At 46.1% G+C, this 22,253-nt stretch overlaps 1 protein-coding gene across 1 annotated transcript in view; it reads right to left on the minus strand.

Annotated features, from left to right (window-relative positions):
- CCDC60 (coiled-coil domain containing 60) overlaps positions 1-22,253 on the minus strand; it is a 175,291-nt gene that overhangs the window by 28,343 nt on the left and 124,695 nt on the right. The window contains exons 4-5 of the mRNA XM_055405510.2: positions 16,270-16,377; positions 5,931-6,038 (exon numbers count right to left, since the gene is read on the minus strand). Coding sequence (XP_055261485.1) covers positions 5,931-6,038; positions 16,270-16,377 — 216 coding nt within the window. The remainder of the gene's footprint in view (positions 1-5,930; positions 6,039-16,269; positions 16,378-22,253) is intronic.

Below are 22,253 nucleotides of genomic sequence, written 5' to 3' on the forward strand. Positions count from 1 at the left end.
CCTCTGCCTGCCCTGCTGCTTCTGAGATGTGCAATTTTTTTTTGTAACATTGACCCTCTCTGAGTCTCAGTGTCCTCATCTGTCAAATGGGGAAATAGTAGCTGAGTCAGAGGATGATTAGAATGAAGATGCAAAGAAATGGGCTTGTTAGGAGCTTGGCAGGATGCCTTGTATGGAGAACTGGATACAGCTGAACTATGAACTACATGTGCTTTTTTGACAGACATCTCAGTGTGGTATGGAGGAGGTGCTGGTGGTGGGTAGGAGGCCCTCAGGCACATCGGTGGGGGAGAAGCCGCTATGATCTTCAGACCACAGTCTCTCCCTGCTAAAGCTTTCTGGGGATTCTATTGGCTAGAAACCAAGGGAAGAGGTCGTTGAGCACTGCTGCATCTCTTCTAACTCTGGCTGCCACTTAAAGACATCTATCCACAGTGCAATCTGGGTAATTTTCTCAAATGCTTCGCTCGCTCTTTCTGAATCTGCATTTGCTTCTGAGGGTAGAGGCTCTGCTGGCGGGTTTAGGACATGTTCACGAGTCCACGACTGAGATGGAGGACAGAGGTACCCGCTGATTTTGGAGCAGGGAGAGGCCGAAGGTCAAAGCTCCCCGGCTCTCCCTGGCCAGGGTGCCTGCCCCACCTCCAGAGTAATAGGCTCTCTGGCCAGCCAGCCATGTTCTCCCACTCCTGTAGGGATGTCTGTTTGAGTACAGGAGTGGGAGGATGATGATATTAAACCAGTGCAGGGGAAGTCAGAGACTTCACTCAGATGTCACCTTCTGTGTGAGTCTTCCCCTGACGACTCAACTTAAAAGTCACCCCACTACCCCGTCACTATCACATCACCCTGGCAATTTCTTTACAACGCCCACTGCTATCTCAAAGTATCTTGATTATTACGTGTTTATTATCTGCTGCTCCCCACCACCTCCCTTGGAATAGAAGCTCCAGAGGGCAGGTACAATGTCTGTTTTTCCCATGGGTGTATCCCCAGGAGTGCCTGAAAAAAGTAGGCTTGAGGAAGATGAGGCTTTCCAGGGTGGGGGTGGTGGGGATGCATGACAAGGGGAAAACAACTTAGTTTAAAAATTGCCATTTTGTGTGTTGTTCAGAACAGTGCTGCATTTTTTTTTGAAAGTGACAATCTGTCCAACACTCAAGATCTTGAGAGAATTGGTTAAGTATGTTGATAAACCCCAAAGTTATTAAAAGAAGTTTTGACATGGAGAGATAATCCCCATATATTAAGGTAAACAACAAAAATTTAGTTGCAAAACAATAAATGTAGACTAGCTTTTTTCTTCTAAAGGAAATTATATATTTACATGTCATACGATCTCAGTAAGTTATGATCCCTTTTTATATCCTGGCAAATAATACTTCATAATGAGTTGTCCTTTTTTATTTTTTTGATATTGGATTCAGTTCAGTTCAGTTCAGTCACTCAGTTGTGTCCGACTCTCCGCGACCCCATGAATCATAGCACGCCAGGCCTCCCTGTCCATCACCAACTCCCAGAGTTCACTCAAACTCATGTCCACAGAGTCGGTGATGCCATCCAGCCATCTCATTCTCTGTCGTCCCCGTCTCCTCCCACCCCCAATCCCTCCCAGCATCAGACTCTTTTCCAGTGAGTCAACTCGTCGCATGAGGTGGCCAAAGTATTGCAGTTTCAGCTTTAGCATCAGTCCTTCCAGTGAACACCGAGGATTGATCTCCTTTAGAATGGAATGGTTGGATCTCCTTGCAGTCCAAGTTCCTAGATTAATTGAAGATTTTTGGGCTTTAGCGAGAAACAGAGGAAACAATCATTTAGTGGTTAAGTGCAGATGCTTTGCATCTGGGCTTTGTTGTTCTTTAGTCGCTTAGTTGTGTCCAACTCTTTGCGATCCCATGGACAGCAGCACACCAGGCTTCCCTGTCCTTCACCACCTCCTGGAGCTTGCTCAAACTCATGTCCATTGAGTCAGTGACCCCATCTAACCATCTTGTCCTCTGTTGTCCCCTTCTCCTCCTGCCTTCAATCTTTCCCAGCATCAGGGTCTTTCCTAATGAGTCAGCTCTTCACATTAGGCTTCCTAAGTATTAGAGCTTCAACATCAGTCCTTCTAGTGTATATTCAGGATTGATTTCCTTTAGGATGGACTGGTTGGATCTCCTTGCAGTCCAAGGGACTCTCAAGAGTCTTCTCCAACACCACAGTTCAAAAGCATCAATTCTTCGGCACTCAGCTTTCTTCATTGTCCAACTCAGACATCCATACATGACCACTGGAAAAACTATAGCTTTGACTAGATGGACCTTTGCAGTAGGCAAAGTCAAGTCTCTGCTTTTTAATATGCTGTCTAGGTTTGTCATAGCTTTTCTTCCAAGGAGCAAGTGTCTTTTAATTTCATGGCTGCAGTCATCGTCTGCAGTCATTTTGGAGCTCAAGAAAACAAAGTCAGCCACTGTTTCCACTGTTTCCCCATTTTTTGCCATGAAGTGACAGGACCAGATGCCATGATCTTAATTTTTCGAATGTTGAGTTTTATGCCAGCTTTTACACTCTCTTCTTTCACCTTTATCAAGAGGCTCTTTATTTCCTCTTCACTTTCTGGGCTGCTGCTACTGCTGCTGCTAAGTCACTTCAGTCATGTCCAACTCTGTGTGACCCCTTGGACGGAAGCCCACCAGGCTCCCCCTTCCCTGGGATTCTCCAGGCAAGAACACTGGAGTGGGTTGCCATTTCCTTCTCCTGGGTTCAAATCCTGACTTTTACTAGCTGTGTAACTTACAGCAAGTTACTTAAATTCTCTTTGCTTCAGTTTCCTTATTTTTAAGTCAGAATGAGGCTCAAATGAGGTCACATCTCCTGACCAGTGCCTGACACAGAAAGCACTCAAATGACAGCTAGTTTCCTTATAACACAGTGTCTAGATTTAGGTACCTGTGTCATATTTGAAATGTTTTATATGTAGAAAGGCATCTATCTTTTTCTAAAGAAGGCGGTGGGTTCTTTGGGCCTAGAAGCCCAGCTCTTGAGTGTCTGGGCTATCTTGATGAAAGTCAAAATTATAACCATTCGGAGTCTCCAATTAAGAGTGGGTCCAGGGCTTCCCTAGTGGTCCAGTGGTTAAGAATCCGCTTTGCAAGGCAAGGAACATGGGTTCGATCCCTGGTCTGGGAAGATCCCACGTGCCATGGAGCAGCTAAGCCCATGAACCACAACTACTAAGCCCATGCTCTAGAGCCCTTGAGCCGCAACTACTGTAGTCTGTGTGCCTAGAGCCTATATTCTGCAACAGGAGAAGCCACTGCAGTGAGAAGCCCATGCACTGCAATGAAGAGTAGCCTCTGTTCACCACAACTAGAGAAAGCCTGCATGAAGCAACGAAGAGCCACTAAAGCCAAAAATAAAATAAGTAAATAAATCTTAAAAGAAAAAGAGTGGGTCCAGGAATTCCTTGGTGGCCTACTGGTCAGGATTCCAGGTTTTCACTGCTATAGCTGCACAATGCAGTCAGAAAAGGGGGAAAAAAAAAGAGTGGGCCCAATGGTGTCTCTGGCCAGCTGAGGTAGTATGACACACCTGACCGTGCTGTCCACGCAGCTCCAGGACAGAGCACTGATTCCTGACTGCGGAGGCTCAGGGCGCTTGGAGCAGCTCCTTCCTTCTGCCTGAAAGGTAAATCGGTAACTTCTCACTCCCCTCTTTGACCTGGGGTCTACCCTGTTCTTTCCCACTGAGTGGGACTAAGAAGAGGTGTCACTAAGGCTTGAAGTGCTTGCTTACACAGGGTCTTGTCTGCTTCTCTGTAAAGGTCCATTCATTTCTATTCAGTCCTTGGAAAGTGCATCTCTAATAAGAATAAAACCAACATGAGTTCACAACCCTTTATTCAATTCCAAAAGCCAAAGGGTCTTGAAAACAAACAAAACAAAAACTTATAATTTACTTGGCAGCAAAACATGATCTGAACTGATGGAAGACTATTGATGACCTTTGTTTACCTTGAGTATCCATTTAGTGTAAACATTCATTTTTTTTTTCTGCAGAAATATGTTTGACGATAGGGTGCTGTTCTAGTTCCCTCTGGGAGTAAGCTGCTCTATATGGTATATTGTCCCATATTTCCATTCTAAAATGCCAAAAAAGGAAAAAAAAAAACCCACAATTTTGAAATGCAGCTGGCCCCAAAGGTTTGCATAAAAATCTGTGGGCCTTCATGTATAAAACAAGTCTTACTTTGACTAAACAGAAGCTTCCATCTCTCAGAGGAGGGTAATTAGTGCATTCATTATTGAAGGCTCTGTTTCCGCTCTGTTTGGACCTGATCATCTTGTCAATTGAAATAAACTCTCTTGGCTAGAAGTAGAATTAATGAGGATACTAGAAAATGATAATGTGTTTCTATTGCCACATGATGAAATTGGTAAGATTTTTTTTTTTTTCTTTCTAAATAAAGCAGAGACTCAGACACAACTCAGAAGGACATCCTAAAATCTGTCATCTCTCCACTTTCCCGACCATCCACCCATCTACCCAAATATGGGATCTTCCTGCGATGAACAAAGACCATGTTTGCAGCATGCCTGCTGCCAGTTAGTAAAATTTTGCTGCCTGTAGAAAGCCCGCTTTGAGGTACTGAATCACCCCACTTTCTTTCTATAAAATCCATAAGCGGGCAGGGACTAGACCTACAGCCATCATTACGTCTAATAGAAATGAAACCTCTGGGAACTACAGGTCCCAGCGGATGGATGTTTCCTTCTGGAAAATGCCGGGTGGGTGTCAGGACTCAGGGTTTATATTTCAAGCACTTCAGTAACAGGAGATGCTTGCTGCTTGATAGTGGAAACTCAGAAACTCTCAGTCAGGAGAAGTGAAGACTTGGTATTTTCCTCGTGGGGTCATTCCCTGGATTGCCCATCTTTGCAACCAGATGTGGGTTGAACTCATGGAGCTTCTTCACCCCTCCATCTCTTTGCATGCTTTTCCATTCATGCCATGAACATAGCTCTCAGCCATTGGTAAAATTCTGCTCAGAGGTGTATTTCTTCCCTCGCCCTAAGTCTCAATGGTATTGACAGTCACATCCCTAACTGCTCTTTAAAATCGGGATTTTGATCTTGAATAGCTATCATTTAATGAGCACTCGCTGCATCCTCAGACATCATGCTGAATGTTCTGCATACTTTATCTTGCTTAATCCTTACAAGAACTCTTCTGGTTCTGTTCTTGCAGACAACTTGACTCTCCTTAAAGAAACAACACCTGACACGCCTGCCTGTTCCTTGCTCTGCCTTGTATGCGCGACGCAGTTCCTGCGACAGTGGCCTCAAGGCTGCTGAGGAGCCCTGCTCTCTGGTGGAGATGCATCTAACACTTTTCATGGCTTAGATAACAGGTGCTGGAGCTTCTGCCTGAGCAAAGTCAGCTGCTCCTGGGACCTGAACATAGAATACTCCCTTGGGTGAAAGTGGAGAAACAGTTTTCAATATATACTAAAAAAAAAGAGAAAACAAAACCTTAAGAGAAAGGGGAAAACATGGAGAATGGGAAGAGTAGATGGGAAGGGGACAGGAGGAAAAAATAAAGAGGAACAGGTGATGAACAGTGCTGGGGAGACAGAATCCAGGAAGAGAGCGGCAGACAACCTAGCTGTGTGGGGTTGGGCTGGGATGGCTGGCCAGCCAGTTTTTGTGGTGTGAATACTCTTGCCCTGGCTGACTGATTTGGAGCTTCCAATGTGATGTCACTGCATGTAGAATTGGGGAGAGATGCTGGGAGGCCGTGCACACGAGGGTTCTCACTGCTGCAGTTTGGACCCAACAGGATAGAATTCCTAAAGCAACCTACCACCCCCCAAGAAACAGGAGAAAGACGGGGGAACCCACAGGAGCTTCTGCCCTGCCAATCGCCCAGGTAGAAGGGCTGAGACCTACTTGGGATTCCAGCAGGTGATCACAGGCTTCATGGTGTGGTGGCTGTGGTCGATAGTCAGGGCCTCCAGGAGCCAGTGGAGGACGCAGAGCTGGCGGAAGATGGGCTCGCTGCAGAGACAGACAGAGGGCAGGAGGCCAGGGAGATCCTGTTAGAGCAACATTCTTCACAACGGTGGTGACAGAGATAGAACTTGTGCTGGCTCCTGGCTGGAGAGCTGTCGCCAGGCTCTGGGTGTGTGGTGCTATCTCCTGTACACAGAGGTAAAGCTTTGCAATGGGCTCCTGAGCTATGTTTTGGGCCTGTTTTTATAGGTGAGGGATCTGAGGCTCAGAGGTGAGGAGCTTGTGCAGGTCACTGGGCCAGGTGGCAGAATCATGATCAGACATGAGATGACCCCACGCCAGTTACTGGGATCGGCAGGCACAGCGGGAAGGAACAAAGGAGGAGCCCTAAAGGCAGAAGTCTTGACTCAGGCAAACAAGAGGATTGAAGGAAACGGACATCCAACTATTCATCCGATAAAAATACAGTAAATATACTAGCAGTGTCTGAAACGTCTGGAAACACAGGGGAACTAGTGTATTTATTGTACTTCTTCCCTTCCCCCTACTCCAATTAACAACTGGACTCACTGCTTTAAATTTATAAATCCTTTGCCCCCAGATGTAGCTGGATGTTGAGGAAAACCACGCTGAATACATTATTTGAAAGTGTAACTAAGACACTGTTTAAAAATAGGTTTAACCAGTATTTTGTGACTTGGGGACAGTTTGTATTATGACGAGCCAGACACTGAGAAGACACTTGACACCAGTGTTTGTTGCTGGTGCTGTTCAGTCGCTCAGTCGTGTCCGACTCTTTGCGACCCCACGGACTGCAGCACGCCAGGCTTCCCTGTCCTTCACTATCTCCCAGAGTTTGCTCAAATTCATGACCGTAGGGTCAGTGATGCTACCTAACCGTCTAACACAGTATTTAATTCTCCCTAAACCCTGCTGGATATAAATCATATATGAATATTAGAGAAGAGGAAACGGAGGCTCAGAGAGGGGCAATCAGTGTGCTCTGGGTCACACAGCTGCTGACAGAGATGGGATGAATATCCTATTTAACGCTACCAACAGCCCTATTAAAGGGTGCCTCTACACCATCCTTTCTGCAGACAAGGGACTTGGGGAAGTAAAGTGAGCCACCCGAGGTCACACTAGGATTGGTGAGGGTTTGAACCTACATCTGTTTAATCCCAGAGACTGTTCTTTTGTAGACCTGAGTTCTGTTTGAGGTGCTGGTTTGGGCCCAGTACAGTGGCCACCCTGAGCAAGGCTGGCACAGGGTTAACTCACTGCCTGCATTCTTCCTGGAAATGAGGGGGAGTCCTAACTAGCCGCCCCCTCCTTGCCTGGTTCCTCCTTTTACACTAATGCGCCAGATGCCTCCATTAGAACCTGTGTAAGTGCTCTTCTCTGAAACTGCTCCTGGCTAGATCGATGCTCCCCAGGGTTCCTGGGCCTGGTGCTCAGAGGGGCATGCACGCATCCACCCTCCAGCTTCCAGGAAGGCCTGGCTCCCAAGGTGGAACCTGAGCCCTGGGACTCAAGTGCGGAGCTGGCCCAGGGGTATCCCAGAGAGTCACTCAGCTTGCAGGGGAGCTGCTTCCAGGCACGCCACTCACAGCCACCATGCTCTGGGGTGGACGTGTCCACCAGGTATTAGGAAAACTAGAGTCAGCAGCTCGCTCTCTTTTTCTGCTAAGCCCCTTCCTTCGTTTCCCTTCTGCTTTAGAGAAACTGCAAGTCCACAGTCCTCCTCCCCTTTCTTTTCCTCCCTATACCATCTTGATCCCCACAGGGTAAGTGCATGTTGGCAGCTCTGGGTGCCAACAGTAGCAGTGGCTGTGCCATGTGCCTGACCCTGTGCAGACACCCCTTTTCTGTTGCATCACAGGGGGACAAGGGGCAGGTGAGCCTCAGATTCATTTCTGCCAGGGACAGGAACAGGCACAGACCTGGCCCTTTCCTTCCCTTGCTTAAAATCTTCAAACTCCCTAAACCATCTGAACGAATGATGTCCCCCTCCATTCACAAGCTGAAGTCCTAATCTCTAGCATCTTGGACTGTGACTATACCTTTAAAGAGGTGATGAAGTTGAAATGAGGCTATTAGGTGGGTCCTAATCCAATCTGACGGGTGTCCTTATGAGAAGAGGAGGTGTGACACACAAATAGTACAGCACATGCTCATAGAGGAAAGACTGTGTGAGGCCAAGAAGAAAGGACTCAGAAGAAACCAATACGTGGGCACCTTGATCTTGAGCTTCCAGGTCCAGAACTGTGAAAGAATACATTTCTGTTTGGGAATGTTTAGGCCACCTGGTCTGTGGTGTTTTGTTATGATGATCCCGGCAAACCAACACCCCTTCACATGGGAGACTGTCCACCTCCTCAGCCCCGAGTCTCCCTGCCCTCACTGTGCTGCCGTCTGCAGCCTGGTGCAGTTCTGCTCAGTAGCACAAGCTTGCCGTACGCTCTCTGCACTGTGTTAAAACCCTAGCTGTGTCATCTACTAGCTATGTGGTCTTGGCCAAAGTACTTAGTTTTTCTGAGTCTCAGTTTTCTCGTCTGTATAATGGTGGTAATCATTCCAGTGAAGGTGAGGTGAGGCGTTCAGCACTGTTTTGTGCTCCTGATACACACTCCCTTTCCTCCTTTTCCTCTGCCCCTCAGTGATTGGGTCTCAGCTCAGATGTCACCTCCAGTGGGAAGCCTTCCTTGATTTCTCTAGCCTCCTCTCTCTGAGGAGGTTCTAAAGCCTCCCTACCCTTACAATGTGTCCCTTTGTCCACACACATTGTGTCCCTGCTGTCTCGTAACTACCTGTTATTAGTCTCCCCAGCCCACAAGCCAGGGAGCTAGAGACTACTGTCTACCACAGGCAATCCTGTGCCAGGCACAGAGTAGGCTCAGTACATTTCTGGTAACTAAATGGGATATGGTGGGAATAAACTGGTTTGGATCTGACATTTTCTGGAGCTGAAAATCTGGGCACAGTTCTTATGTGTACAACCACAGAGGTGACAAAGGAGAGGGGCAACAGCAAAATGACAATAATAGTAAACACTTCCCAAAGAGCACTGACTGTGCCAGACACTGTTTTAACTGCTCTACATCCATTAATTAATGTCATTCTTGTAACAACACTTTGAGGAAGGTACTATCAGCATCCCCATTTTTCAGATGAAGAAACTGAGGCCATGGAAATTACCCAAGGTCAAAAAGGCAGCAAATGGCAAAGCTGGAACCTGAGCCCACATAGTTTGGTTACTGAATCTGTGTTCTAACCATCAACACAATGTTGATGTTTCTTGTTACAGGGCAGAGCCCTCCCTCCCTTTTCAGCAGAACAGGTTTTCATCCAATGGGTCTGGATCTTTTTTTCCATTTATAAAAAGTGCCTTAAAAAATGTGTGCACAAATGTTTACAGTAGTTTTGTTCATAATTGCTCAAAACTGGAAGTAACCTTTAGAGACGTATGGATAAATAAACTGTGGTACATCCAGACAATGGACTGTTATTCAGTGTTAAAAAGAAATGGGCTATTAAGCCATGAAAAGCCAAGGAGAAACCTCAAAAGCATTAACACCAAGTGAAAGACGCCAATCTGAAAAGGCTACATACTGCATGGTTCCAACAATATGACGTTCTGGAAAGCACAAAACTATGGACAAAGTAAAAGGATCAGTGGTTGCCAGGGCCTGGGGATGGAGAGAGGGAAGAACAGGCAGAGTAAACGGGATTTTTAGGGCTGTGAAAATCCTCTGAATGATACATGAATGGATGGATACACGTCGTTATGCATTTGTCTAAACCCACGGAATGCATACCACCAAGAGCAAACCCTAACGTAAACCAGGGGCTCTGGGTGATGATGAGGCGTTATCGTCGGTTCATCAGTTCTATCCAACAGCCCACTCTGGTGGGGGTGGAAACGACGGGGAGGCTGGGCAGAGGGAAGAGGTAAGCGGGAAATCTCTACACTTTCCACTCAATTTTACTCTAAACCTGAAACTGCTCTAAAAAAACAATAAGGTCTTACTGAAAAAATGAAGTGTCTCAAACCCAGTGATCTCTCATCTCACATGCAGCAAAGCAGAGAGACAGAAAGAAAGGGTCCCCAGAAACATGCTGGACAGAAACTGTTCCTTTTTCCTAGTGATTGTCTGTCAGGTCAAAGCACAATATCTTGAATGTTATCAAATTAAAAGAGAAAGCATTTATCTTCTTGAATGTGGGGCATAATAGATGGAAACGCTAACCAGGGTGCACAATGCCTGCTTCTAAAATCCTGGTGGTCAGAACTCTGGGAGAGCTGCCAGGGGTCAGCGTACCTGAATAAGCAGCCCACTCTACGGAAACGGCCACACCAGCCAGAATACAAGTGGGCATCTACATCTCTGAGAAGAAAACAACGTTTTGTCTTTTCACTAAGAGAAATCAGAAAATGCATATAAGGCACCCCACGCTGACTGTCGAGGGCAAACCAGGATAGTGGCTGGAGGCACAGTTGCTTAGGAAGGGTTGTAAGGACAGCTCTGAGAGGAAAGGACGGGCTGTCCGCTTTCCTGCAGACCGCATCTCACCTCTCTCTCTCTCTCTTTTTTTAAGATAAAGGTCCAGTCTTCCTTGGCATCATTGAATTGATTCCCATGTAGTCATTTTAGAATTTTCAGCCTCCTATTGGGATTGAAATCCACTTCAGCTGGTGTGAAGACTCGGAATTTGAGAACTGACTCACAGGCTCTGCCTGATGCTTTGTGGTAGAATGATGACGAAACTGCCTGGATTCTCCACCCCTCCCTGCACCCATGTACTTTACAGATCTGGCCTCTCTCGCATCAGGAGGTAGAATCTTCATTTTCCCCCATCCCTTGTATCTGGGCGTGCCTGATGTCTTGTTTGGTCAGTAGGACATAGTGGAAAGGTCCTTGGGTCCATTCTGAGCCTAAGCCTTAAGAGGCTTTGAGTACTCAGGCTCTTGTCCTTGGAGCCCTTCCTGAGAGCCATGGAACAAGCCCAGCTAGCATGCTGCTTGATGACAGTGATGGTCCCTCCTGTCACCCTAGCCACCAACCAACCAAGAGACCTGAGTGTGAGGCTGCCCTGGATAGGCCTGCCACCAGCTTCCCACACACATGCAAGCCCAGCCTGGACCAGCGGAACTGATCCGGACAAGCAGACCCATCCAGCTGACCTGCAGACTTTGAATAGTAAACGGTTGCTGTTTCAAGCTACTCTACTTTGAGATGCTCTGTCATACAGCAACATATTACTGCTACTGTCATCAAATGCAGTCACAGCCTTTTAATAGCCAAGGAAGAGAAGGGTCAGCCTTCAGTCTACTGCAGGAGTGTGTGCCTGGGTTTGCAAATAAAACTTTATTGGAACACGGCCACATCATCCATTCACTGTAACTTTAACACTGCAACGACAAGTACAGCTGACCCTCTGCATCTGTGGATACAGAGGGCTGACTATACTACTCCCATTTATGTTCATAAAAGACATGAGCATCACAGATTTTGGTATCTGTGGAAGGTCCTGGAACCAATCCCCCACAGATACCTGTCTGCCAGAGAGATCATCTGGTCTGCAAAGCCTGAAATATTTACTGCCTGTCCCTTTTCCCTCTAGGAAAGAGGTTGCTGACTCCTGTTCTAGGCCGTAACAAATAACAGCCACCACTGTGATCATCACCACTACCATTCTCATTATCCAACAAACCTGACACAAAGGTCTGATTTAAAAGTCAGGATTAGACGCGGGAGACGCCCGGCTCCAGCGGTGCAGGCGCAGACGCGGGAGACGCCCGGCTCCGGCGCAACCGACCACGTGCAGAATCGTGGCTGAGATGAGTTACCCCGCGCCCAGGGTTAGGGCGTTGGCCGAGAGGAGCTGTACCACGTTCAGGAGGCGGTGGCTGCTTGGGCACCGGAGGGCCGAGAGGAGCTGATCTACATTCAAAGCAGGAGGCGCGGCCTTGAGGAGATACCCCTCGTCCAAGGTAAGGTACAGCGGCTGCGCCTTGATGGAGCAGCTGGGAAGAGATACTCCACGACCAAGTGGAATATAAGAATCCAGTGTTCTGGGGAGGAAGGAACAAGATGGCGGAGGGATAAGATGGCAAGACCACTTTCTCCCCCACAAATTCATCAAAAGAACATTTGAACGCGGAGTAAAGTCCACAAAACAACTTCTGAATACTGGCAGAGGACATCAGGCTCCCAGAAAAGCAGCCCATTGTCTTCTAAAGGAGAGAGAAGAAATCCAGCTCCACCCACCAGAACACCGACACATGCTTCCCTAACCAGGGAACCCGGACAAGTCACCCGTCCAACCCCACACACAGCGAAGAAACTACGTAATAAAGAGAACTCCACAAACTGCAAGAAGAGGGAAAGGCCACCCCAAGCAAAGCAATATAAGCAAGATGAAGAGGCAGAGAAATACCCAGCAAGTAAAGGAACAAGATAATTGCCCACCAACACAAACAAAAGAAGAAGATATAGGGAATTTACCTGATAAAGAATTTCAAATTTTGATGGTGAAAATGATTCAAAATCTTGAAAGCAAAATGGAGTTACAGATAAATAACCTGGAGAAAAGGATTGAGAAGATGGAAGAAAGATTTAATAAGGACTTAGAAGAAATAAAAAAGAGTCAATATACAATGAATAATGCAATAGATGAGATCAGAAACACTCTGGAGGGAACAAACAGTAGAATAACAGAGGCAGAAGACAGGATAAGCGAACTAGAAGATAGAATTGTAGAAATAAATGAAACAAGAGAGGAAAAAAGAAAAACAAATTAAAAGAAATGAGGACAATATTAGAGTCCTCTGGGACAATGTTAAACGCTCCAACATTCGAATCATAGGAGTCCCAGAAGAAGAAGACAAAAAGAAAGACCATAAGAGAATACTTGAGGAGATAATAGTTGAAAACTTCCCTAAAATGGGGAAAGAAATAATCACCCAAGTCCAAGAAACCCAGAGAGTCCCCAACAGGATAAACCCAAGGCGAAATACTCCAAGACACATATTAATCAAATTAACAAAGATCAAACACAAAGAACAAATATTAAAAGCAGCAAGGGAAAAGCAGCAAATAACGCATAAGGGGATTCCCATAAGGATAACAGCTGATCTTTCAACAGAAACTCTTCAGGCCAGAAGGGAGTGGCAAGACATACTTAAAGTGATGAAAGAAAATACCCTACAGCCCAGATTACTATACCCAGCAAGGATCTCATTCAAATATGAAGGAGAAATCAAAAGCTTTACAGACAAGCAAAAGCTGAAGGAATTCAGCATCACCAAACCAGCTCTCCAACAAATGCTAAAGGATCTTCTATAGACAGGAAACACAGAAAGAGTGTATAAACTTGAACCCAAAGCAATAAAGAAAATGGCTACGGGATCGTACTTATCAATAATTACCTTAAACGTAAATGGGTTGAAATTTTCAAAAAGGCTAGGAAACAATTCTCATAGCCATCAATAGTTCAGTGTTGAGTTCATGAATAGTTTTTAAAGTTTGGGACAAACTGTAGTATTTGCTATTTGAAGTACTATTTGTAATTGGCATATTACGATGTAACATTGGTCTTCATTTCCATCTTAAAACGCCTAAAAATGCCTAACAGGTTTTTAGATTTGTGAATTTTAGTTGAAATGTATTTTACGATGTTACTAAACCTGCAGAAATATTGAAATATTTCAGAGAACTTATTCACTGTACATTTAATTTATTTTATTTATAAAAGTTATGAACTGTAGAAAGTTTTACTTGTTGGGTCAAATGCTTGTTGCTTCAAATGCTTGTTGCATTTGAAGTGCTAGTTACAAGAAAATCAAATACCTTCAATGTATAAATGCTATTAAGTTTTTAAAGGACTCTGGAGTATAAGTAAGTTTGTTTAAAGAAATTTAGTCTGTTCAACTTGAAAAAAATAAATAAATAAAATTGGAAAAAAAAAAAAAAGAAATAGAGTTCAAGCTCAGTACACATAGAATATGAAAGATACTATAGGCTGTGTTGTCTTCTACTCAGTTTTATTTTTTTCATGAGTTATCTTTATGATTTAATCCTAACAATATGTTCTTTGATAAATGTATTAATTACATTCACTGTTTAATGCACCTAGAAATTTTACAAAGTAGGTCACTTTTTACTATATTCTTAAGCCCATAGTATCAATGCTTCATTGAATGTCTAGATTATTTCATGCCTTTGTTGATTTCTGAGGACAAATGGACTTCTGTTAAATAAAAAAATGTTGCTAAATGAAAAAAAAAATAAAAAAATAAAGTTTAAAAAAAAAAATAAAAGTCAGGACAATTTTGTGAGAATGTTGTGAGAATTTTGGCAGGTTCTGCCTTCTCTCTGGGCTTCAGTTTCCCCATCGAGCACTGAAGGAAGATGAGCAAAAAACTCCAGTCACTTCTGCAATTGATGTAAACCTCTATTTGCTCAGATCAAAGGAAATGGGTTTTGGGACCTAGAAATATATGCTTTTCCAGGCATTTCCTTACCTTGCCATTCCCCTCACCCAAGTCCTGATCCCCAAAGGATTAAGATCCAAGTAAAAGCCTAAGAACCACTGATTTACACCATTTGGGTTCAGAAGGCTTGTCCACGGAGAGACATATGGAAGTGTAAGTGTTTCCAAGGGTCAGTATGAGAAACTGCAGAACTTACTTTTGTAAAGAGATGTTTTAAGAACACCCAATTGAGGCCATCAGTTGGAATGTTCCCAAATAAGTCTGTGATGAAACCAGTCATAATATCCATCAAAGGGAGACAGGAGAAGAGTGGGGAGTGGGGCTCATGAAAGGTGGAAATACTAGTAAGCCAGAGAAGTGTGTCTGAATCCATGGCGGAGGCGACAGTGGCGCTGGCACTGGTGGTGATGATGATGGTGGTGAGGAGGTGATGTGGTCAGCGGTGCTGGTGATAGCGATGGTGCTGTCAACAGTGTTGGTAACGGTGGCCTTATCCACCTACAAAATCAGTGCTCTTATTCAGGACTTGCCACATAGTCCTAGGATTTCAGCCTTCCATGTACTTACTCTTTAAGTACATGAGACCTGGTAGTCCAAATACATCATGAGCTCCTTAGAGGTAAAACCTTGGGATATACCTTCTGTGTAGTGTGTGGTGGTGAGAGATCAGGCTCTGAAGTTAGACACACTTGGCTTAACACCCCAGTGCAGTGACATGCTGAGCTCTGTGGCCTTGGGCAGGCTACTATACCTCCCTGAGCTTCTGTTCTCTCATCTGCAGAGACAAGCTAATAAGATACCTGTACAAAAGCACCGCTGAGAGGACTGAGTGCAACAGGGTCCACCAGAGCAGTCAGTAGTGTCATATTTACTGTGCATGCCTTTGGGACTGAACAAATATTTGACAAATGAGCAGAAAGAGAAGTCTAGAATCCACTGCCCCATGCCCACTGCCCTAAAGCTGTGGTTCTTATAGGAGGGGGCTGGGGGTGCCTGTGTCTGTGATTGTGCCCCCAGAGGGATTTGGCAATGTCTGGGGACATTCTGGTTGTCAGAGCTGGGGAGGGGGTTGGCTACTGGCATCTGGTGGGTGGGGGCCATGGATGCTGCTCAGTATCCTACATCCTACAGCGCACAGGACAGTCTTTCTCAGCGAAGAATTATTTGTCCTTGAATGTCAATAGTGCTGAGGTTGAGCAGTCTTGCCTTAATCTCTGTCCCTGAAATCTCCCAGTTGAAAAGGGCTAACTAGTGAGAAAGGAAAAGCTGGGCTGAGAATTCTCTGGAATAGATAGGAGGGGAATGAGACGTCAAGGTTTTGGAAAGCCTGAGTATTCCTTGGAGGGTTGCTGAGCCCCTGTTACACCATGCAATGATGTTTGTACCTGGGGTTGGCTCAGAAGGCAGTGGGGGCTTCTCTGGGAAATAACTCCCTGAGTCTTGGGGAAAACGTGTCCCTAGAGGCTCGGGTGAGACATCTGCCAGGCGTGCGTTGCAGATAGATTTTATCAGGCTTTGCAAACTATTTGACATTAGAGCGTCTGGCTTGGTAAGGAATGGAATGACTTGGTCCCGGCTGGATTGCCATTTAGCTCTAAGCCACTATATCTGCTTTCTGTTATTTTTATACGCCACATAGTGTTGCTGGCCTCAGGCTCCCTGTCCCTTTCAAGAGGACAAAGGAATAGCTCCCAATGACCATTAGCTGGTTGAGTCATTTGACCTTGGCTGTGAATGATAAGGCAGTGAAGCAAACAAGCCCGAGGTGGGACTACTTACACGTGGGCCTCGGGCAGCAAGGGTGAAATGATGCAGCTGTGCATGGGGGTGAACGGTCGCAGGATGACTTCAGCCGCTGCCTTCTTAGTCTTCTCATCCCTGTATGTGCTGAAGCAGAAGCAGAAGCACAGTGAATGACAAGGAGCAGTTTTAATTGCCCACACCTTTCACAAGGGGTTATTTGACAAATATCACTAGGCACCGACTATGGACCAGCCAGTAATTTCAGCTAGAAAGGTGAAGGTCCCAGATGCAGCCAGTAATCAGAACATATAAGACCCCCTTTCCTCATGGAGCATCTATTCTCGTGAACGAGCAGAGAGAACACATAAGATCAGTCGGGCAGCTGTGTGGTACACTGATGTACTAGATGAGGGGTTGGATATGTTTTCTTATTCCTCTAGACAAAGATTATGCTACTGTGGGGCATTCAGTCCACATCTTGACTACTTAGTAGCATGAAAGTCGTTGATGATGTAAACAGTAAGTTAATGGCAGAGTTTAAATAAAACTTTATTTACCAAACCAGCTTGGGGGCCCAGGGGCTGGAGTTTGCTGACCCGTTCCCCACCCCCTCACTCCCACTAGTAAGTGATACATGTTATGGGGAGAATAAAAGAGAAGGGAGTTCAGTAGGGCTGGGAGAGCTAGGGGCTGCAATCTTAAACAGAACGATTGGGGCAGGCATGACTGAGAAGGCGACATTTGATAAGAATTTGCAGTGGAAGGGAGTGAGTCATTCATCCGTCTGGGGGCAGAGCCTTCTGGAGAGGGGCAGTGACAGGTGCAAATGTCCTGAGGTGGGAGTATGTTTTAGAGACAGTAAGGAGGCACGTGTGGCTGGAGTGGAGTGAGCAGCAGAAAGAGGAGAGAGGGAGGGATGCAGAGAGAACAGGGGCTTTGCAGACCAGTGCGAGGACCTGGCCTCTTCTGTGAATGACAGTAAAGGATTCTGAGCTGAAACAAGACATGATGTGACCTCTTACAAAGGAGCCCTCTGGCTGCTGCTTTGAGAATGGCCGATGGCAGGGGAAGAGGGCCAGGAGACAGATGAGAAGTGCTGCGATAATTTCAGCTGGAGAGAGCATGGTGGCTTGTGCTGGGGTCCTAGCAATGGGGACGGTGAGAAGTGAGAACGACAGGATGGACAGAGGGAAGGAGCTGCCTGGAGTCAGTGGTTCTCGGTTGTGGTCCTTTCCTTAAAGGGACTTCTCCTGACCCTCCAGCCTGCTGACTCACCAGATGGATGGATCGGCCGTGAGATGTGGGGATCTCGAACTTCAGAAGTGGGCACAAGTGTGCCCCCAAAGGATCAGCCACAACCAGGCATACCTCTTCCAGAGCCCATTGCCTGCCCCACAGGGAACACAGGGGCTTCCTCTGAAGCCAAAACCATCACAGCAAGGGAGGGGACATGATGCTTACAGAGACGTGAATCAGCCCAGACAGACACTCGCCTGAAAAAGACTGCTTCAAAAAGTGAAAAATATTAAGCTACATTTAATAACATAGTTAAGTTTTTTTTTTTAGCACCATCATGGAGCAAGTCATTTCAGTCAGAGAAAACAGTCTTTTTTTCCCCTTAATTTTGGCATGCCTGAGTCATAGGGCATATGTTTTTTGCCCATGACCAAATCAAGCCTACAGACATACCTTAATAAGCCTACTGTGTGCATAATGGAATCAATTGTCTATATTTTAAAACGGGGAGATGTCATCCAAAGATGGAGACTGTAAAGTTCTTGCCACTCTGGGTAAGAGGTGGGTGGGGTCCAAGATCAAGACCATTGCCCACCTGTGCAGGAGGTGGGTGCCCCTTGGGTTGCTTGAGACTTAAGAGCCCCTGGCATCTCACTCCCAGCCTGCCCTGTGTATTCAGGCTACCTGCGTGCTCCTTTAAAGCCTTGTAGTTTCTCAGCCTGAGCACTTAAACACTGACTGAATCATTGACAGTTTCCCTGATTCATTCATGTCCACCCACATTTATCAAACAGCTCTGTGCTGGGGGCCGTGGGTGCAGTGATGGAGGAGACAGAACCAGTCCTCCCCTCTGGAGCTTAGAGCCTCATGGGGGAGATGGGCTTCACACTAACACAGTTGTGACAAGACTCAGTGGGAGCGTGAATGGTGCTCAGACAGCCCCAAACAGAGAATTTGGCTGAAATTGAGTCTGGGAATACTGTTCGGAGGGAGCTGTATCAATTTAGAAATATATGCCCCAAGTCTCTTTCAGTGGAAGGTGGCTTTATAATATATAGTCCCATTTCCCTGAAATCTTGGCTCTGTGAATGGCTGGGCCGACAGGACATGTCAGAAGCAGCATGATGCCCATTTCTGGGCCAGGGCTCCAGGAACTGGCAGCTTTTCTATTCTATGTCTTGGGAGGCTCACTCTTAATTCCTAGCCACCACCATGCTGGCGTTGGGGGCGGGGGGTGGGCGGGGAGGCGGGAAGCCTGTGAAGAGCCTCCTGGGGGCAGAGAACCAAGGCTGCTGGGCTCAGCTCTGGCTGAGCTCAGAGTGACAGCAGCCCCAAGGTGCCACTCACAGAGATGAGCCCTCTCGGAAACAGACACACTCTGAGCCACCCCAGCTGGATCTGTAGATGATCCTTACGCCCTGAACCCCACCCAAATGGCAGATGTGTGAGTGAAATAGATGTTTGTTGTCTTGAGTTAATGGGTTTTGGAGTGGTTGCTCACAGCAACAGTAACTGGAACAAAAGTAAATATTGAGCTGAGATCTGCAGGTTGAATGGGAATTAAGTCAGCAGAGGGCGGGGCGAGAGGCCCTGTGGAAGAGGGAAGGTGGGGGAAGTGTGGCTGGAGGGGAAGCCAAGGGCCAGGCTGTCCAGAGCCTCGCAACCCCCACTCAGACTTTTCCAGTCCTCATCTTATAAAGAAAGGTGGCCGTTGAGGATTTTAAACTGGCAGCAGTTTACGTTTGGAAAGATCACTCTGGCTTAGCATGGGGAAAGGAGACGGAGGGAGGCAGAAGAGGTGAAGTTGGGGCACCCACTAGGAATTTACCTTCCTCCTGGGACTTTGAGGACAATCCTGGGGTCATAGAGTGAACTAAAGAGTTGGACCAGAATAAGGGGACTTTCCCAGTGGTCCAGTGGTTAAGGCTCTGTGCTCCAAATGCAGGGGGCAGGGGTTCAATCCCTTGGCAGGGAACTAAGATCTCGCAAGCCACAGGGCACACCAAAAAAATAAATAGGAGCAGAATCTAGGTCCCCTGATTTCCATTTACACAGGCTCTTAATTCAGCCCTAGAGCTGAGGAAACCACAAACCAATACGTTGGTGCTCACAGTCTTACTGCTTGACCGAGTCCCCCAGTAGTTTGGAATACGTGGAAATTAACCCAGCTTTTACACTCCTTAATTTCTTGTTTTATGTTTCCTCTCAACTGCAATAATAAGACAAATTCTACCCGTTGTTTTTTTCACCTTTTTCAGCTAAATTTGCAGCTGGGAAACGAGGTCACTGAACACAGTGAGAAAGCCTGCTTGCAGGCAGGAATCTTTGGGGACATGCTTGATTTTCTTTCTTCCCTACATAGCTTGTCAGACTTAAAACTTTGGTCTGAAAGAACTTACCCTATGGTCTTAGATCTGGGGGTGGGGACGTGATGGGGAGGGGGGGATAATTCCTTTTAATCCCTTTTACTTTTATAATGCACAGGATCAAATACTCTGTTAAAAAAGCAGTTCTAAATGAACACTTGTATTTCTAATAATTCTGTGATTGGAATTATATTTATAGAACATAGCTCTTAGATGTGAGATACTTTCTAGCCTGCCTGGAAATTGAGATTTTTAGCCATAGATCTGAGGGTTGTAGGTAATTGAGGCCCAGGGAGATCAAATTCATTTCACTGTGTTAATAACATCTAGCAATTACTAGGCATGTCTCATATGCCAGGCTCTGTGTTAAGCATTATTTTATTTAATCCTCACAACAAATTTGAGAGCTTGGTGAGGTTCATCAGGGTGTAGATAGAGGAGGCTCAGAGTGGCACAGTGACTTGCCCAAAGTTAAATAGCTATTATGAGCAAAGTTGGGACTTGAACCTCAGTCCTGTGCTCTTACCCACTACTTCGTACTGGTATGGATCATCTCCCAGTGCTATTTTATAACACCTGCCTCCCCACCTGCATCTGATGGCTATGTGCAATAATAGCCTCCAGTTTTATTTTAATAACCAGCATTGCACAGCGTGTAGAATCCACTGGGTAAGACATAACCAGACCAATGTCTATGAGAGGCATGATCTCATGCATATTTAAACTTATTAAACTTTAAATAAACCATGTCATGCACACTGAAACATGGACTGGAGAAGGAAGGACTATGTTCTGCAACCATGGATTAATGACCACGTGCAAACGTTACAACTGAACTACTGAAATGGTCACAGAAGGGTCTTTAACAGAGGCCACCTTCCCCTGTCTGTGTGCCTGTTAATCCTAGAAAAAAGCTCTTCCAAAAAAGAGCCACGGGTTCATTCCTTCTCTTTATTCTAGAGAAAGGCTGCCAGCTGGCTAGTGTCACTGGAGGTACCAGACTCAAAGAGTGTCACTGGGCTCTTAGGTGACACTATGGGCAAGATTTGCTCTAAGCTCTTGGGACCTTTACAGAAAGGGTGAGACTCCTTCAATTCATTGAGTGGCTTTGTCTATCCTGTGCCCCTTTTCAAGGTCCTGTGAGGACACTTCACTGGAGTCCACTGAGTGGCTGGATGGTGGTGGCTCAGGCCATGGATTGCTTGCTTTTCTTTTTTCACTCTGAAAATCACATTTCTGATTTTTGGCAAAAGATAAACACCATCACAGCTTCTTCCCCCAGCCCTGGCCTTTCCAAGCAGGCATGCTGGCTGCAGGATTTCTGGTGGACTGAAACATCAGGGTATAACCACACCTCTTTTGTGTCACCCAACAAACTCCCACTGAACACTGAAGGTTCCGCTCAAGACACATTTTGGGGAATTCTTTCCAGATTTCCTTTCCAATTCCCAAACTGCAGGGGCTGGACACTGTGAAATAATGGAAATATATCTCTATATATCAGGCTCTGCACCCAGTTCCTGGCACAGAGCTCCTAAAACTCTTGGAATTTCCTAAGTGATTCAAGAGCACCAGGAGCAGCTCTTGTTCTAGCGTTTGGTGTTATACCCCAGATCGCGACACAGAGTTCCCAAATCTCTTGGGATTTCCTGGGTGACCAGGGTGTCTTTTTATTCAAATGTGGCAACTCTCAGTGGGCTCCTGGATAGCTTCAGGATGGGGACTGGTTACCAGAAAGACTGAGCCATTAGAAGCTGGGAACTCTCTGGGAAGGGGAGAGGGGCTAGAGGCTGAATTAACGATACTTCATGCCTATGTGATGAAGCCAGAAGTATGGGGTTTGGAGAGCTTCTGGGTTGGTAACCACATCCAAGTAACAGGAGGATGGCAAACCCTCCAACTCCATGGGGACAGAAGCTCCTGTGCTTGGGACCCTCCCAGATCTCACCCTATGTACTTTATCTGGGTGCTCATCTGTACTCTTCATTATATAATAAATGGGCCTGGCATGCTGCAGTTCATGGGGTTGCAAGGGGTCGGACACGACTGAGTGACTGAACTGAACTGAACTGAAATAGGAAAAAGTAAGTTGGTGTTTCCCTGAATTCTGTGAGCCACTCTAGAAAATGATCAAACACAAAGAGGAGGTCATGAGAACCCTGATTCATAGCTGGCTGATCAGAAGTACAGGTGACGACCTGGGACTAGTGATTGGCATCTGATATGGGGGGTCACCTTGTGGGAGTGAACCCTTAACCTGTGGGCTCTGATGCTAACTCCATGTGGAAAGCATAAGAACTGAATAGGATGGTAGGACACTCCACTGGTGTCACAGACATTTGCTTGGTGTGGGGGAAAACCCACACATCTGGTGTCAGGAGTGTGAGTGTGATCACGGCTTGAGAGCAAAGGAGAAAC

The sequence above is a fragment of the Moschus berezovskii genome, chromosome 19 (assembly GCF_049115385.1).
Source record: "Moschus berezovskii isolate FMDL1 chromosome 19, NW_MosBer_1.0, whole genome shotgun sequence".
Taxonomy (NCBI): Eukaryota; Metazoa; Chordata; class Mammalia; order Artiodactyla; family Moschidae; genus Moschus; species Moschus berezovskii.